The sequence below is a fragment of the Diadema antillarum genome, unplaced genomic scaffold (assembly GCF_040938485.1).
Source record: "Diadema antillarum isolate AM-2024a unplaced genomic scaffold, OU_Dant_1.0 seq00000103_RagTag, whole genome shotgun sequence".
Classification (NCBI taxonomy): Eukaryota; Metazoa; Echinodermata; class Echinoidea; order Diadematoida; family Diadematidae; genus Diadema; species Diadema antillarum.
The window spans coordinates 1,059,923-1,080,000 of record NW_027271190.1 but is presented as its reverse complement, the minus strand read 5'-3'; the positions used below and the strand labels follow the sequence as shown (position 1 = coordinate 1,080,000).

At 37.8% G+C, this 20,078-nt stretch overlaps 1 protein-coding gene across 1 annotated transcript in view; it reads left to right on the top strand.

Moving 5' to 3' along the window:
• The window catches only part of LOC139726882 (protein white-like), a 46,040-nt gene that overhangs the window by 23,497 nt on the left and 2,465 nt on the right, over positions 1-20,078 (top strand). The window contains exons 2-14 of the mRNA XM_071637876.1: positions 1,050-1,098; positions 1,986-2,181; positions 3,997-4,068; positions 4,824-4,916; positions 7,034-7,200; positions 7,756-7,930; positions 8,228-8,317; positions 12,050-12,120; positions 15,927-16,035; positions 16,892-17,029; positions 17,616-17,708; positions 18,593-18,728; positions 19,068-19,173. Coding sequence (XP_071493977.1) covers positions 1,050-1,098; positions 1,986-2,181; positions 3,997-4,068; positions 4,824-4,916; positions 7,034-7,200; positions 7,756-7,930; positions 8,228-8,317; positions 12,050-12,120; positions 15,927-16,035; positions 16,892-17,029; positions 17,616-17,708; positions 18,593-18,728; positions 19,068-19,173 — 1,495 coding nt within the window. The remainder of the gene's footprint in view (positions 1-1,049; positions 1,099-1,985; positions 2,182-3,996; positions 4,069-4,823; positions 4,917-7,033; positions 7,201-7,755; positions 7,931-8,227; positions 8,318-12,049; positions 12,121-15,926; positions 16,036-16,891; positions 17,030-17,615; positions 17,709-18,592; positions 18,729-19,067; positions 19,174-20,078) is intronic.

The window sequence follows — 20,078 nt, the reverse complement described above, 5'->3', positions numbered from 1 at the left end:
TGCTATTCGAAAACAAATGAATTCGTCGTTATTCCGAGGGGTCGTTAATCTGAAAACATAATAAAGTTCGTTATTCCGAAAAATGAAAAGTAGGTGTGTACAAGCGAACCTTCGGAGTAGCCGACACCTTTTCCCCATTCTCGGATTGAGGAACTTTCGGAATGACGGACCTTATTTCATTTTCCGATTAACGAACATTCGGAATATCGAACTGTAAAGAAAAACAACAAATTTAAAAAAAAAGAAAGAGAGAAACAAACAAACAAACAAACAAACAAAAGAAACGAACCAAACAAGGAAAAAAAAAAAAGAGAAGACAAATCAAGCAAACACCCTTGGTTATATCTCACAGTTGCAACGGTGCCTTTCCAGAGGAGAAGACTGAAAACTACGTCTTTTAAGACATCCCTCCCCCTCAAGAAAAGATGCTAAGATGTTTAGAACATACAAATTTTTGTCATCGATGACCTCTTATCCTTCGAAATGTATTTTCTCAACTAACCCTTTGCAACAGCGAATATTGTCCCCCACTTTGCAGTGACTTCATTCCGAAAGATATATTACAATTGCATTGATGATATGAAGTATTACAAACTTGATATCGACAGCTCTTTGCTCATCTTTTTAAAACGTTGTATTTGTAATTGTATTTGTAGTATATGAATAAACAATAAGGCTCAATTTTTTGGATAGACTGTTTAATGTGAATGATTATAGTATCGCATTGTTTTGTTTCGTTTATATATTCACATCAAGAACACGCAATTCAGCCTCTGGGCTGCTGTGTATTTCCTTTTGATGAAATAAACCAAGATTTACATGTATCTATCTATCTATCTATCTATCTATCTATCTATCTATCTATCTATCTACTATAGTATGTATGTATGTATGTATGTATGTATGTATGTATCTATGTATCTATCTATCTATCTGTCTAACATTATCGGGCTTTTGTTTGTTTGGTGGTGGTTGTTATCTTCTTGTTTTTAGGTTTGTTAAATCAGAAGTTACAAAATGAAAGGATTCTCTTTTTGTTCTGTTTTCAGTGTCTGGAGTATCAGGTCCGGGGCAGCTAATGGCATTAATGGGTGCAAGGTAAATTGGAAGATATTTAAGATAACAATATAAAGGTGATGTGTACTTATTATTTTCTATGGAATTTACAAATGCCCTCTACTTACTACAAAGTTCACGCAATTATTAATGTGATGGTAATAAACCAAAATATTCACTAGCGAAGTCAAATTCATTGGGTATTTGTAAGGACTAATTAACAGTAGGGCCTACACATAATGTAAATAACTATTTCATTCATTTGTACAAAAAACTCCATTCATTTCCACAAGAATACATTATGCTCTGTCTGGCAATTAAAGGGATGGTAAAGTATTTGTGGGGATGAGGATTGAGCTTCTAACTTTTTACAAGAAACTGAGACACCACTTATGAAATGTGACAGAGCATTATACCATACTAAGAGGAATTCAAAGTTTATTTGATAAAAATCTGTTTTGAAATAGCTGAGAAGTAAAACAAAGAGATCCTAATAAAAGGCGGGTCCACCTTTTATAAATATTGCTTGTTTTGGATATGACAGCCATTTAAAAATCAATTTTCATCAAATAAACATTGAATTCCTCTTGAAATTACATGCTCTTTCATATTTCACAAAAGGTGTCTCATTTTCTCACCAAATAAAAAGTTAAAGACCTGAAGCCAGGCGTCAACCAAAACTATACCATTCCTTTAAGTTTCATGTAAGCTTCGGGAAAGTTTTGTGGTTGTCGGGAAAAGTCTCTTTTGTAATCTGATAAGATGGACTTCGAATATGTCAGAAAACTAACCGACGTTGTACAATAGGTACCAGTACAACAGATTTGTGTGTGTGTGTGTGTGGGGGGGGGGGGGGTGGCCGTTAAATGTTAAATGAGTGCATGTTCTAATTTACGGTAGTGATTACCATTTCTCCCGTAATCGACTAGCGGGGCAGGAAAGACCACCTTGTTGAATGTGTTGACCAACCGAGGAACCTCCGGGCTGGAAGTGAAAGGGACGGTGTTGTTAAACGGACACCCTGTTACCGAACTGGGCTCGACAGCCGAGGAGTTGATTGGCTACGTTCAACAGAATGATATACTGCCACCAACGTTGACAGTCAGTGAATATCTGATGTTTTCTGTGAGTATGACAAGTGGAGAGTCTTGTCTTTTAAGGTATTGATAGTTCTGTCGAGGTGATTGCGACAGAAAGAACTTTATGCCTAATCCTGTTAGTCTGGAACGAGCAATAAAACTGGTTTCTTTCCTGTTAAGTTGTTGCTGTTATGATTTGCCAACAGAAGTAAAGATCGAAGTTGCTTCTAAATTTTGCGACAATTTTCGGCTATTGACATTCAACCATAAAAGCTAATAACACTTATTTCACAATCCTTTTTATACTCCCGGTATGATAACGGGATGAATAGAAATCACTCCGATGTCGGCTGGACGGCGGTTAGGCGGTCAGTCTGTCAGTCGGGTGGTCGGGCGGTCGGGCGGTCGGGCGGTCGATCTGTCGGTCTGTCAGTTGCGAGTCAGTTGCGAGTCTTGTGGATCAAAATACTCCGTCATTTTTTTTTTTTTTTTTGTGCAATTGACCTGAACTTTGGCATGTGTGACCGCCATCATAAGTAGATGTGCGAGACATCTTTACGTCAGTATTGAGTAATGCGTTGCTAAGGCAACGGCCAATTTTCATGAAAATGATACTAAAATGTCGTGGATCGAACTACTACTCTGAGTTTTAAAGCAGTTCAGTTGAAATTCCGTACATGATTGTGATCAATGTTAAGTGTAGTAGACACCTTGTCTTTTGAGTGTCAAGGAATGTGTTGCCATGGCGGCAGCAGTTTTTTATACAAATTATACAAGTTTTTGTTAATCGAATTACTCTCAGTTGTTGAAACTGGAGTTGGAATATAAGACATAGGATCGCCGTAATATTTTAGTGTGGAAGACGCTTTTTTATAAGTGTCAAGATATGTGATGCCATGGCAACAGCAATTCTTAAATCATACAAAAATATGTGGATTGAAGTAACTCTCTCCGTATTTGAGCATTTGACGTAAGATTTTACACATCTGACCGCTATAGAAGCTAGATGTGTAAAAGAAAAAAGAAAATCGTCAGTGTCAACTAATGTGTTGCCATGATGGTAACTCTTTTTAAATGAAAATCCTACAAAAATATACGATGGATTAACTCCACCCTTTAAGCCCCAATAACTCTATCAGTTTTTGAGCATTTGTAATCTCGCAGATGTGATCACTGCATACATATGCAATCTTTATCTTTTATCAATGTCGAACCATGTGTTGCCATGGTACCTTTTTTTGAATGATAATCACACAAAAATGTTGTGGATTGAGGTAACTCCCACAATTTTTGAGTATTTGTCTTAAAATTTGGTGCACGTGACCACTATAGAATGTAAACCTGTAAAACATATTTTTCGTCAATGCCGCATCATGCATTGCCATGGTAACAACATTCGTTCAGTAAAACGGTACAAAAAATATTGTTGAACGCGTAAATATCCTCAGCTTTTGAGCATTTGACTTGAAATCTTTTACATATGACTGCTTAAGTAAATCTTTCGTCGATGTCAGACAATGCATTGCCATGGTAACAGCATTGTTGGAATGGAATCATATGAATATATTGTGGATCGAGCTAACTCCCTCAGTTTTTGGCTGGAGTAATAATCACAGTGATATTTCTATAGTTGCAAATACTATAAACACTAAAATAATATTCAACAATCACCTTTCATTCACTTAATGTTTCTTGTAATTTTCTTATTTCCAGCAAAAATCCATATTATTACGAATCCGCAAGCCTTTGTTTATATCATGGTAATTATGCATCGTGCGTTCTCTAACGTAAATTGAATAACGCGATCACTATATGATTATGATTAATTGTCTCGCACACTGTATCTTTATTTATTTCAAAGGCTACGATGACAATGTATAAACGTCTGTCACCTCAAGACATAATCAATAAGGTCGACGAACTTCTAACCCAGGTAAAATTAACATTGAAATTCAGACAAAAACAGTTTAAATAATTTTTGTAGCATATAGTACATTCCGACTGCCTAAATGAGCGGGACACAACCATCACAGTACTGAGCGTTCGCCAACAGACCTCAATCGATTGTGAATTTGTGAATGTGTTCTGCACGCGAATCTCACTCTTTTACTCCGTGAATTGAACCTCGGAATTTGATTTGAACTAACTTTCTGAATTCAGGCCAGTGATCTGTTTAATATGCTCTAGTGACAATTCTTTAAACTCTGATTATGTAAATATGTTACGTCATACCCTATTCTCCCTCTAACTAGCAAGTGATTGTGATAATGATTTCTGATATAAAAGAAGAAACTTTATGCCAACATATATATGTCAATCCCATCATAAAGCTGTTCAAAAGAAGTGCTCAATATGAACAATAGCATTTCCAAATACATGTATGTATTAAACTGCATGTCTGTAATAATTTGTGGAGATCTCACTTCTCATGTAAAGCCTTGTGAGTTTCAATATCAAAATAGGGATTTGTATTTTAAAAGATTTTCAAATATATGTTGTTATAGTATTCCTGTTTATGCTAATGCATTGTCTCCTGAGTAACGTAGTGTATTAACACCGGTGTTAGCGATTCAACATTTTCTTATTTTTATGGACGTTAGAGTTATTCATGACTAACTTTGGAATCGGAATATTGTTGTTGCAGTGCAGTGTCGAGTGCAAATATAGATAAATTCCGTTTATCTTCAGTTTTCCTTACTGGATTGCGCTGACTCCCTCATCGACGTAGGACCCGCACGAATCTCAGGGAGTGAGCGAAAACGCGTCTCCGTAGCATGTAAGGTATGTCATCGATACATATCGATTGTTTATCGCTGCAGGAGAATGTGATTGCTGCCATCTATCTTCTTCTTCTTTCTTTTTTTTTTGAGATTACAGTGGCGGATCCAGAGGGGGACATACCGGGAGCACGCCCCGTTCTTATTTTTCTTAAAACAAAAGAGATTTAAAAAAAAAAGGGTGGGGGGCTCGTGCGCCCCCTTTAATTTTGTAAAGGCGCCTCCCCTTTACGTAATTCCTGGATCCGCCCCTGGATTACTACTAGTCTATTGACTTTACTCTGATGTTGTTAAAAGATTCCCTGACACCACTCTATACTGACCTCTTCTGATATATATAGGTCTACAATCACAAATTCTGGAATAGTGTTATTCATTTCATAACGTTTTCTATTTTCTAACGTTATTCATAACGGATCTGTAATCATTATAATACTTAATATTTTCTTTCTGTACCTTCTAAGCCACCCCAAGTGATCTTGTCTTTTGTGATCTGCTTAACGATAGTGTCTGCTGAAGATAGATATCACAATGCCTAATATCATGCACAGATACCTGATTATTGCACAAAGTATAATCAAGACAGTTAATTAGTAACACTTAAGAACCTTTCAGTTATGATCTCCACAGCTCTCTAGAAAATGTTCCATCATTGAGTCTATGGTAAGAAAGGATGAAGAATTGTATAGCTCGAAACCTGTCTTGCCTTTGTTAGCTGGGGCTCCTTATTACCGCAAGGGTCATACATGATGACATCACGAATGAAACAAACGTATCACACTTTAGGGCTGTAGCTTATAGTGGGTTTAGATAAAATTGTGTAATCAAACACATTTGAAACATAATTATACACTTATAGTTGTCATCAAACGTATTCCTGACTTTTCTGAAGTAAGAACCCAGACACACAAGCAGAAGCAATTACAAAGTGTAATTTGACTAGACTTTATTTGACCTGTAGATTCAAATTGAGGCATGGGGTTGGTGGTACGACCTAACACATTTAATATGAAGCTCATTGTATTTATGACACTAGCTACTCAATGAGGCATATTTTGTTTATTATCATGCTTCTTACATGATTCTTATCGGTTACAACTGACGCCTGCTATAAAGAGGATCAAAGTACAATGTTCTCATGTTTTTCTCCATTTTTGATGATTTGTTTATTCCCGATTGATTACCAAATAATGAGATTTAACGACTTGCTTTGTTCAGTTGCGCGTAATAAAAGTTTATCGTTATGATAACATATGACGCCCCTCATGAGCTTTTCTAGATCTACAAAATGTGACAGTGTGTGGAAGCTGCTTTAAATTTTTTAATGCCATTTTTAAATTTCATCAAACGTCACTAACGTGTTCTACAAATTGTACTGCATTTACACGTACTGAATTCCATTATCTTTATAGGTAAATTCCCATAAAGCCAACTATAAATTCAACCGTGTTATTGGTATGACTTACAGAATGTGTGGCCGTTGTGCCTTTTTAGTCAATAATGAAAATTCCTTCTCACGTTTCTGAAATCTGATAGGTGACTTTGTGGGATAAGGAAACACATATATCACAACATCTTCTTATTTAGCGGGGAGCTTTTAGACACAGAACTTCAGTTGGTAAAGAGATGTCGTTATAGTTTTGGTTGTGACCTAACTTCAGGTTTCTAACTTTTTGTGAGATAATGAGAAACCTCTTATGAAATATTAAAGAGCATGTGAATCCTATTAAGAGGGATTCAATGTTTACTTAATGAAAATTGGCTTTAAAATTCCTGAGATATCCAAAAGAGAGCAATCGTAATAAAAGGTGGGTCCTACCTTTTATTACGATCGATTTGTTTTACTTGTTTTTGGATGTCTCAGCCAATCCAAAACCTTTTTTTTTTTCATCCAATAAACTTTGAATTCCTCTTAGAATGGTATGCTCTGTATAATTTCATAAGTGGTTTCTTGGTATCTTGCAAAAAGTTGCCAAATCCTCATCTTCACCAATACTACACCATCCCTTTAAGAACGCGATGCATGATGGGTGTTCGTTTGTTTTTTGTTTTTTGTTTTGTTTTGAACGCATTGTTTGTTTTTTGTTTGTTTGTTGTTGAACGCAATATTCTCCTTACTAGCTCTTTGGCGAGCGCCGTCTACTCATTCTCGATGAACCTACCACGGGACTCGACTCCTTCGTCGCACAACGACTTGTAGAGAGTCTACGCTCTCTGGCTGAGCTGGGTTATAACATCATTTGTACCATCCACCAGCCTTCTTCACAAGTCTTCAGTATGTTCGACGAGTAAGGATATACATTAACTAACAAAAAATCAGTATTGTGACTTTGATCCTTGAATACGAAAAAAGAAAAATTGGCCCATTCAGGACCTACTTGATGAAATGTTTCAACTTGGGTCACGAAGAGTCATTTTTCAGGTGAGATTATTTCATGTTTTTAGTACAAAATTAAGAAAGTGATTCTTGCACTAAAGCCAATCAACAGTGTTACATTGACGATATGTATCAATAAGTCCATGCAAAGTCTCTTGGAAAGATTTTCTGTCTGTTCAGATGTTGTGCCACTTTATTCCAGGGCTTCGCTCCTGATGAGGCATAATCCTATTCGACTTTGGTGAATTTAATCATGTATATTTTGCTCATCGTGAAATCCATTATACAGTCAAACCTGTCTATATAGCGACCATCCTATAGGGAGACGAAAAAAGTGGCCGAAAGGAATTGTTTTTAGTGGTCGTATAGGGCAGGTGACCACTATAGACAGGTGGTTGCTAAGACAGATTCGACTGTAGTCAATCCTTGCTACATCTTCCACTGTAACCGATCTCTCCTGCCCCAGACTATTTCTCATGGCGGACGGGAATTGCGTGTACTTTGGCCCCCGCCAGGATGCAGTGGCGTATTTCTCTGAACTAGGCTACACGTGTCCGGACACCTTTTCACCAGCGGACTATCTCATCGATCTCCTGGCGATCAAGCCCGGTTTCGAGAGCGCGTGTCACGAGCGAATCTCTGTAAGTGACTCTTGGTGCACCCTAACGCGATATATCATATCATATTCGTTCAGGAAAGTGCATTACGTATGAGAACATATACTTCATCTGTAAAACCAAAATAACGTCCGCTGTAGTAACTTTAGCCGACGAAGCCTAGTTATGGTAAAAATGGGGATTTCTCGTTTTGGTTATGATTCCTATAACAATGTGTGTACTTCAATTGATAATACGAGTTGTGTCGATTGGTTTAGACATATAGTAAAATACCTTCTTCTTTTTGTCCTAACTCCTCCTTCACTATTTCTTTTGACACAGACTGTCGCACGGGCGTATGAGGGCAGCAGACGGGCATCCGTCGTGACCCAGAGGTTGACGGCTGAATACACAAGAACAAGCGATGAAGACGTGAGGCTTAAATCATTAATGGAGATACGAAATGTTACTCCTGCAAATGATGCTACATTTCCATAATTACACATTAAATACCTTTACACTAGAAATCAAAGTAAATTACTGGCAACCCTGCTACACAGTACTTTACTGTTGTTTTATTTTACAGTAAGTTACTAGTAATGCAAGTGCTATCGGCAGTAAATTACTGTACATTCCAAATACTTCGGTCAATTACTGGCAACCATGCTGCCCATTAATATACTATACAGGTGTACTTAATCTTTGACATAGTAATAATGATAATTAATAATTAGACAAATTTGTATAGCGCAGCTACTATGTAAATATACTCTACTGCGCTGTGATGTAACAGAGCTCCTGTCACTGATTAGACACACGAAAATAAATAACAAATTAATCAAAGGCTTCTGAAAAAAGATAAGTCTTCAATAAAGATTTGAAGACAACAAGTGATGATGCCTTCCTCAGTTTCTCAGGTAATTTATTCCAAAGTTTTGGAGCAGCACAGCTGAAGGCACAGTCCCCTAAAGTTACTTTCGTTTTTAAATGAGATTGCTTTAGAAGCAACTTATCCTGTGTACTTCGTAAATTATGAGAATATGAGTGTGATTTCATTGATATCAATTCTGATAGATAACCAGGTGCTTGACCATACAATACTTTATAAACGAGTATCAAAATTTTAAATACAATTCTCTGTCTTACTGGCAACCAATGTAACTTCTTCAAAACGGGTGTAATATGTGAAAATTTTGACGAACTGAACACAAGTCTTGCACATGCATTCTGTACACGCTGAAGCTTGGTTATCTGTGAATCTGGTAAACCAAACAATAGCCCATTACAATAATCAAGCCTATTGCTAATGAATGCGTGAACAAGAGTTTCAGCGTCTTCCTGGCTCAAATATCTACGAATGTGACGCAAGTTATGCAACATATAAAAAGCAGACTTGCATGTGGTTGATATATGCTTCTCCATGTTTAAACGAGAATCAAGCCATACACCCAGGTTTTTTACAGAGCTCGATGGTTTAACTTCCAAATCTCCAACTGATATCTTACTAATATCCAGCTTTGCTACTTGTCTTGGTGTCCCAACAACAAGAAACTCAGTCTTTCCATCATTAAGCATTAACTTATGTTTGGACATCCAAGAACGGACATAACATATACAGGATTCTAAGTTTGAAATACTATCAATGTGTTGTTCACTATCAGGACTGAAGGAAATATACAACTGTGTATCGTCAGCATAACAATGACAAGAAATATTCGGGAAACAACATTGAATACCCTTGATCAGATTACTTGTATAAAGTGTAAAAAGAAGGGGCCCAAGGCGTGACCCCTGAGGCACCCCGTATGGAACATCAAAATTCTTTGACATTACATCCTCTATCATAATCTTTTGCTGTCTGTTAAAAAGATAAGACTCAATCCATGCAAGGACAGACTCACTCATGCCAAAAGATGAATGTAATATTTTCACTAATATCCCATGATCGATAGTATCAAATGCAGCACTTAGATCGAGCAATACCAAAAATGTTACCTTTTTATCATTCATTGCCAATGAAATATCATTCTTGATCTTAATTAAGGCCGTTTCTGTGCTATGAAACTGCCTGTATGCGGACTGCATACATGGAAGCAATTCATTACCCTGTAGGTGTTCTAAAATCTGCTGAGTAGCAGCTCCTTCAACCAGTTTTGATACATATTGTAGATTGCTAACTGGTCTTAGGTTGTCATAACTCACTTCCATACCACGTTTTTTGAGAAGTGGCCTAACTAGTGCCATTTTCCACTCAGATGGAAAGAGACCACTGGAGAGAGACACATTGATGAGTTTAGTAAAGACCGGGAGGAGTGATTCTGTGCAATGCAAAACAAGGTTTGTTGGCTTGGGATCCAAGGAGCAGGACTTTTTGCTCAGACTAGAAACTAATTTCTCAACATCTCTTACAGATAACATTTTGAAATGATTGAAGTTTGCATTGTGTGAAATCTGAAAATCTATATCATCAAAAGGACAAATCCCATCATCTACAGAGGACTCAATCTGAGAATGAATTTTTACTATCTTATCACAGAAGAATTTTCCCAGATCATCAACAAATGTCCTCTTATCAATATGGTGAGGTATTACAACATGAAGCTTTGTCATATTCAGCAGTGATTTAGTAACAGTGAAGAGACACCTTTGATCTGAACTATTTTCTTTGATCATTTGAGAGTAATATGTACGACGGGCACTATTCATAACAAATAAAGTTCTATTACGGGCAGCTTTGAAATTCTCATAATCAAGAGGAGATTTCGTTCTCAACCATTTCTTCTCAGCTTTCCTTCTTATTCTTTTTTGTGTTCTTACATCATCTGTGAACCATGGTACCCGTGGATGAGATGACACAGTCTTGGTAATCAAAGGTGCATGTTTGTCCAAAATTGAACTAAGTGTATCATTGTATAGGATAACCAACTCTGTAAGATCGTCAGGAGTGTCTGTACATAATAAACTGTTAGCCACATCATGCTTCAATGAATCTAAATCTATACAACCAATTTTGCGATAAGAAATTTTCTTAGATGGTGCATGTGGCTTGACTGAATTAAGCTCACACATAACAGAGAAATGATCAGACAGTAAAGGACCAGGCCACGGTCGACCCACAATTATGTTGTCTGACTTACGAGATATAACCAAATCTAAAGTGTGACCACGTAAATGAGTACTAAAATCAACATGCTGAATACAAGCAAATGACTCAAGCAAATCTGAAAATGACCTAGACTCATAATTATCCATATCCACATGAACATTAAAATCACCAGTGATTACAACAGGTATGTTGCATAACAAATACTCTTGTATAAACTCATTAAATTCAGATATAAAAGTAGACATTGATATAGGATGAGCATCAGAATATGGCGGCCTGTAAATATTTATGAGATCAAGTTTGAAAGATTTGAGCGATATGTGGTAACACGCAAACTCAAATGATCTCTTTTCACCAGCAAAAAATTGATGAACATCAAGAGTGTCCTTAAAAAGGAGGGCAGTTCCTCCACCACGACGACCAATACGCGGACAATGAACAAATCGGTGACCAGTAGGGACGATATCATGGATGAGCGCGGAGTCATTATCTGTCAACCAAGTTTCAGTTAAGGCGTACAAATCAGCCTTTCCTTCACAGATGAAATCAAATATAGATGCTGACTTACTACGTATTGAACGAGTATTCACAGTGCACAACCTGAGATAGCTACGAGGAGTAGAGGCAGAGGGTGTAGCACTATCAGATGTATGTCTCTTACCTCCACGCGTTCCTCTCCTGGTTTTCTTTCTGCGCTTAATGCCAAAATATTTAACATTGTCTGACATTTTAGCACGATTAATATGAAGAGCGTTGATAATTTCAAATACATGCCCAGGTAATGAAGACTTACAGTCTTTGAAGTGGCGAAGCTCTGTTGGAGTGTACTTGATTCCTCGTTCAGAAGATGACAGTCTGAGCAAAGAAGATGTAGGTGACATTTACTGGTCTGGACCTGGGTTAGGGTGGATATCTCCATCTTGCAGTATCTCAATCTGAAAAGAAGCACTGCAGTTCTGGCTATAGGAGATCCTGCACTTCAAGAAATGCTTTCTGACGAAAGGCTGACGAACAAAAGGAAGGAATGTTGAGCGTCCATAATGTTCAGGTCCATTCAGCCTCACATGAAGACACACAGCAAGCACCAGGCACAGCTGAAGAAGTCCCATTGTGTCCAAGTTCAGGTCCAGTGAATACACATTCTACAGTGGATTTACAGCTGTACATGTAGCAGTACATTACATATAGGCAACTACTTACAATGTATGGGAGACCATGCCTTCATGCCTTGGCTGAAAATGGCTCAGTTGCAAAGAAAAATTGATCCTGGTAGAATAAGTGACCAAAATGATCAAACACTTCAAAAAAGGTCTAGTAATGTCTAGATCACTAGTACAACAAGATGACAATGATCACAAAATGTAAAGTGTGTGCTAAATCAGTATAAATAACAAAGTAAATAGGAGCTCTGTGGAGAGCTGCACAATGCGCGCTAATCCTTTCCTAGCGAAATGTAAGTGAATAACACTTAACAGTAAAATATCATTTCACCATAAGAATTACAGTCGTGATAGCACCTTACAATAATCTTATTAGGTACACTGTAAAAACATCGGTGTTAGATTTAACACCACGGGTGTTAAATCTAACACCGATCAAACTTCAATAAAGGACCACACCCACAGGTGTTAAAAATGCACTGTGATGGTGTTGAAAAGTGTTCACCTGACACTTCGTGGTGTTAATTTGACACTGTACCTGGTGTTATTTTGACACTGCACTGGTGTTAATTCAAAAATGACACCACATGGTGTTGATTTGATATTTGTTGGTGTTAATATCAATGGTTTAACATCCGTCCAGCTTCAATAAGAGACCACACCAGCTGGTGTTACTTTGGTGTAAATTTATTTTCACATTTTTTCAAAAATCTAGTATTTTAATGTAAAATTCTTGATCGTCTTGTTTAAATAAAAAATCAACAAGAAGTGCAGTTACTAAGAAACCCTTCAAAAAACAGTTTAAAATTTGGAAATGACACCCGGAGGTGTTAATTTAACACCATAAATGAGCACCGAAAATTTAACACCAGTTCGGTGTTCACTATCTATCACCGGACTTTTTGCAGTGTACTGATTACCTTCAGAATTGATACAAAATACGAATGTACAATAATTGTATATGTGTATCTTTGCATCAATCGGTCAGATAATAATCACCTTGAAGATTACTGTAGAATACAGTATTCGATTGATAACATTAGTATTATTACGTTGCAGCTGAGATCGCAAGAAACAAAATGTGACGAAGAAACAGCAATAAATAGACTTTATTCAAATCATTATCGTGTTGATGCTCAATAAGACGTTCCTATCAAAAACTATGGTCACAAACTGACATGATGGTGAAGGTTAAATTGATAATAAATGTGAAAGAAACTAGAATAATTATCCAGCCAAAGTTGTGTGGCTTATAGAGATACATAATGCATAAGAAATCGTTTGTGCAGGGAGTGGGTTGCAAACGGGTGGTTATTGACGAGTTGCGGTAACACAGCCCGCCGGGAGTCCACGGCTTAAAGACCGATCATAGTTTCTGATTTGGATCATTGTATCTATGATGACAGCATAATAGTGATGGTGTACTTGATAGGAATTTTAATTACTTAGTTGTGACGTGGTGTTTTGGACCTTTATCTTATCGCGATTCCATTGCAAATTAGTAGCCATGGCAACAATAACCCAAATGGCTATAGATGCGTAATTTCTGTGAAGGACGCGAATGGAATTGACAATGATTTAGACTATCCATACGGTAAGCATGATATCACCGTAGCTCTCTCTCTCTCTCTCTCTCTCTCTGCAGAGCTTTTTACTGGATGAAAACTACACTGGAAGGTAAACGGAAGAGATAAAAGTAAACTTTCCTGATAATGTCGTCAGAGAGTCACGTGGCTGTGTTATGTTTGTAATAGTTATACTTATTAAAACCGTACCCTGTACAATGGGCTTGGGTCATCCAACATGATTTCATCGACGTGGATAGATCATGCGCGCGAGATGCTACGCAATACTACGCAAATGACACCTGGCGCCACACAAAGAAAGCACACGGGTACAAATGCCTCCGTACAAGTTTCCGTCACGCCGTGGAGGCGCCACCTGCAACATAGAACCTTGCATTATAGTAACATGTGCGCGCATCATCAGGACTGGTAACACAGAGGTTAGCTGTATTACTGATCAAAGAGATTGTACAATCAAGCCTTCTTTACTGATACATTGTTGTAACTTTAAAAGAGAGAGCTTGTCTTCCTTGAACAGTTTTGGTTCCAAATGATACAGAAAGCTCATGGTGTTGTGTACATTTTCCGAGGTCCCTGGCAAAACACGGGTTGTAAATGGTTACCACGTTAGCTTCTTCAATGTTCTTGGTACATTAAACTTATTACCATAGAGCAAGGACAACAGGAGACATTTCCTCTGAGTGATAGCTGTTTATATGAACAATACAGGGAATACTATTCTAAATTCTGTATTGGTCATAATGGTCCTCTTGTACATTAGTGAAGAAAACATTTATATTTTCTTTTTCTAATTCTAATCTAAATGTATCGACAACTAGGTTAAAATCTTACTTTTGCTTTCAAATTATTTACGTAGGTAGGTAGGTAGGTAGGTATTTATTTCCGTTAAAACATACAAAATATACACAGTTTAAAACGTGGTAGTCCTCCATTCCTTTTAGTCATTGTTATTTCTCCTTGTTATCAATTCATTGGCCAAAATTGCAGCGCAGCACATAATCAATGTATAAAAAGTGAATGTTACCGGTAGGCCTTACCACCTGAGGAGACCATTAACTTTCACTTCACACCAGGATTTCTCAATACTCTTTACGAAAGAATTGAGATGGACTCCCGACGACAGACATAGCAGTGAGGATAAAATGCCACACCTTGCTTGGACTCGAATCTCATGGGAAACCCTGGGCACCGTTTCATGAAAGTTGTCAGTTTCTGACAGTCAACATGGTAACAGTCAGACACCAGATCTTCTCAGCCAATAAAAACCAAGGATTAAAGTTGTCAGGGCTGACCACTCTCATGAAACGGTGCCCTGGTCTTATTTGTGATGTTTTGACCGCTCAGCGCACGCCATCTCCTTATCAAATACCTGAAAATGTTATTACTATATCGTCCCGAGAATGACAACTTGTCATGGCTGACAACTCTCATGAAACGGTGCCCTGGTCTTATTTGTGATGTTTTGACCGCTCAGCGCACGCCATCTCCTTATCAAATACCTGAAAATGTTATTACTATATCGTCCCGAGACTGACAACTTGTCATGGCTGACAACTCTCATGAAACGGTGCCCCGGTCTTATTTGTGATGTTTTGACCGCTCAGCGCATGCCATCTCCTTATCAAATACCTGAAAATGTTATTACTATATCGTCCCGAGGCTGACAAATTGTCATGGCTGACAACTCTCATGAAACGGTGCCCTGGTCTTACTTGTGATGTTTTGACAGCTCAGCGCACGCCATCTCCTTATCAAATACCTGAAAATGTTACTGCTATATCGTCCTTTATTAAATATGTATAACCTTTCTGGGAATGATTGAACGTATTAGTAATTAATGGCAAATTATAGTTTTCACCGGAAAAGAATGAGTTTGCGTCATTCTTTACAAAGTATGATACAAAGAACAGAAAGGTAACGTGCAGTATACTCCCGTTATAACGAATTTCCTGTTACAACGAAACAAAAATTCAGGCTGCAACATTATCAGCTCTTTTATTTTTATTGTTTATTAGTTCGCTCGTATATGACGAAATTTCGATATAACGAAAGGTAACTGCCCGTCCCGCAGACATCGTTATAACGGGAGTGCACTGTATTCGTTGGAAGCAGTTTTTTAGTACGATATTGATACTTTGATTTGAAACCTTCTATATAATTTTTGATAACGTTTATTGTATGACCCACAGAAGTCAACCGATGCCGTGGATGAGTCAGTTTGTGTATCTATTTTGGAGATGTGCGATTGGTATCTGGAGGTATCCTACACTGATCCTCATTCGCTTCCTTCTAATCTCGGTAAGAAGCCATTTGGGTGGAAAGCAAACTTTCTGAATAAAGATTGAGAAATCATGAGTAAATTCTATTCTGGTTGGAAATGATTCCTCGTATTAAGCTTGATACTTCATCTATTCTTAATTGAACTTCAAAACTTAATTTTATCTCACCCTCGTTTAATCATTCGATTACTTGACTGCAGCTAATATTCGCATTCTACCCCTTTCAGACTACCCGTTTGCCAAAGTTATACCACCGTGAAATGATTGACGAGGGATTGTATTCTTTAAGCTATGAAATGATGACGCACATGAGTTTGCCACATGAAGGTCCCCTGCTTTTTATATATTTTTCTTTTTGTACTCTCTGTTTCCAATCAAGATAGAGTAATGCAATCACCTGTAATATGCAATTACTCGTTAGTTACGTTTCATTTTTAGTGAGAAAACTCAGTAACTTGGGAAACAGTCGCGCTCCAGCTGAAGTTCCCTGATCAAAACCAAACGACAAAACAGTAGCAAAATAATGTAAGCACAGCAATATAAAACAAATTAAAGTAATGATAATAAAAAGCTTCATTAACCAAAGAAGAGCAATCATGCTGTTGTACATCAATCACGCCAGCTTGTAGCTACATCGCAACTAAATACAAGCGGGTTCTAAAATTGATACACGTATCACAATAACAGAAATCTTTCACTCTCTGTGTGGTTCCGTCGCTGTGTTCTTCTTCTTCACCCCACCTTTTTACTGAAAAAATAATGTCGTTGCATCAAGAATAATGTAGTGCGTACACCTCACAGTATCGGACGAGGAGAAAGACCATCCTAACATTGGTTGATTTTTTTTTCTTCTCAACATCGTGTTCATCATTCAGTGCGCATGCGCCCTGCTGATGGTGATCTATTTTCATCCTGCGCCAACTTACACCAGCTCCAGGGCGAACGGAATCCAGGGTCTCCTCTTCTTCCTCTCCTCTTTCTTCATTATATTCAACTCACTGCTCATCTTATCAGTAAGTCACTGAAACAAAGTAATGGGATATCATATTCTAGTGTTATTCAAGTACCATCTGTTAGTTGAGGGTGAATTCCCAAGACTATCACCAAGTCAACATTATAATTCCGATATAACCGATGAATCAAAGGTGTAGTTCCGACTCTGTCCCTATATGGTATGATACTATTCCCGATAATATAAGTTGAAACGTGATTCCCAAGGTATTGCATGATCATCTCTGGCTTGATCGTCATGTTGTTAGTAGAATCTGGTGTTCATATGAGTTCACTGCCAAATCCACAACACCAGCAACACATGAAGGATAAGTTATTATCATTAAATGATTTTCCGGTAAGTCCGACGTATCAATCCAGAAATAGTGGTAATCTTTATGATTTACTTTAACATGTGGCTTGAAAATTAACTTCCTAGCAAAGATGAACAAAATTTACAATTTGCTTCAATAATTGAGAGCCCTAAAGTTATAGTGTTTTTATAATTTAGTCAATGTAACTACAATTGTATGCTGATTTTGAGGAGAGTGATAGTGAAGAAAGGTCATGATTGTGACAAAGAACTCTGGTCTTCGTTCTTGGCACCAGGTTCTTCCAGCCGAGCTGCCCCTTGTGATTCGAGAACACCGTGACGGTTTGTATCGCTTGAGTGCGTTCTACGTCACCACCTTCCTCGTTCAGGTGAAACTGGGGTCAAGACTAGCTATGAAAAGAGCTTTTTCTTAACTTCGCAAAGAGTAGGCCTATACAAATTCAATTTTCATGCATTCATTGGTAACGAAGGTTGTTGTTGCTTGCTCTAAAGCCCCTTTTTCAGAGAGCTGTTCATACCGCGACAACATCCGGTTAGTGTTTGGGTAAATTTTTTCCCCATCCCGCCTGTTGAAACGGTCCCCGCAAAATGTTACTCGGACGTTGATGCTCGGTCACTTTTGCCGAATTCTACCCTTAGTAGCCAGCTAGGGTAATTACTTCGACATTACCCCGACATTTCCCCGACATTACCTCCAACAACCCTTTTAATATCAGGTTAAGTCACTAGTATTTGAATGAAAAAGAACACGTTAAAAGGTTTGTGTGTGTGTGTGTGTGTGTGTGTGTGTGTGTGTAATATTTGTTTGTCTACAATGACTTTCAGCTTTCTCCGGGGACATTAGTTTTACTGGAAGCTATAGTGTTCAGTGGTGTAAAGTTGGGAGAAGTTTCGTAACAAAGTGTTCCCAGGACGAGTCTTTCGACACGATAAATGACGTCAGACTAAACCGATTGCCATTGGTCAAGATCCTGTCGGACTGCATTTTTTTTTTTTTTTTTTTGGGGGGGGGGGTTTCTAGGCAGGATTGTAACAATATTTATTGATTTGTTAATAGTCATTCCTTTTTAAAGTAATCGCTATAATTGGAATGCATGTGATGATCTACATCTACATCTACATCTATTTATATACGTTGTTACTCAGCAAAGTCCAATTCTGGATATGATGCTGAGGATAATGTCATTAAGACTTACGATATGTTTTCGACATTGACAAATTTCATTCCATGTTTTTATCTCGGATTGAGCAGAGCATCATTGGTACTCTGTTCATGGTGCTCTCAGTTTTAGCGGTGTACTTCGTCGCGGGACTTAGACGTGATGCAGCCGCTTTCTTCATTGCTACGGGTATCCTTATCATCATATTCCTTGTTAACGTTGGATTCGGTGAGTACCAAGCGACGCAAGACGAAAAACATCCGACGTAGGCCTTACTTATAGGACACGCTCCCGCACACACCCTCAGCTACTAGTAGTTGAAATTCACCATCAATTCACCGATTTCCTTTTTTTTTTGTCTGCACGTTGAATAAAAGGCAAGGCAGCCTTTGTTAGCCGCGAAAACAGGAATTGTATTCTCTTTATAATTGCATGTACAGAAAAGCTTTCAAACCTAATATTCCATAAACCACAAGTACTCTCGACAGGTAGCAGTTCAATACAACTGAATGCGTCATAAAGTTTTCATAATGTATGATGTATTTCCTTTCCTTCATTATATCCCAGCTGCACTGGTATCTTCCATATATGAGACAACAGGTAAGACGGTTTCTCAGGCTATTCCCTTGGTCTTCCTCTCAAACGTCCTTGGAGGCTACTTTTGTCTACTCAAGTGAGTAACGCTGCCCTGCTGGAATGAACACAGTGTCCCACAGTGTGAGAAACACAGTGTGAAACTGTGTGAACACAGTGTGAAATCTCTCCACACTTAAATGCGAGCATTTAACAGTGTGAACACAATGTGAGTCATCAATTCACAGTGTGAAACAGTGTGAATACAGTGTGAAATCTCTTCACACTGTTAACTTCGAACGTTTTAACAGTGTGAACACAATGTGAGTCGTCAATATTCACAGTGTGAAACAAAGCATTACTATGTGAACAGCTGTGAAAACCACGCCACAATGTGAAATCATCTTCACACTGTTAAAATTCGAGCTTTTTCACATAGTCGACCATGTGAACACATTGTGAACACACTGTGAACACACTGTGGGACACTGTGTTCTTTCCATTAGGGTGGATCTACATTCCAAGTTATTACGTCAGCCTTTTATCAATACTATCCTGATTTCCTTCTGATGACATGATATTTGAGGAGAATTCAGACTCCTGCTTCCTACGACAGATTTTTATTTTCACTGGTTCGTATCGAATCAAAGAGATGTGTTTAGTGGGAACAGTGGGAATTGCAATGTAGGTTGGGCTTCATTGATGACAGATTACACTAATCGAAATAAAGCAATTCTCTCGCCAAGACGTTTTCTTCATTTTTTTAATTCTCGTGAACACTATTTATCATATCTCTGTGATAGATGTTAATTCAACTTTCCTATATTGAAGGCATTAATTACCATTTGCAGATGAAACAAAAACCCAGGTTTAGTGCTTCAAAATGATTCTAGAATTTGAGTTTGGGATACAAACATCCAATGTTAAAACGTTAGTCAGTATAATCATGTTAAGTATTGTTGAATATGCAAAATGTGAAACATAGTTATATCAAAACTACTTCTA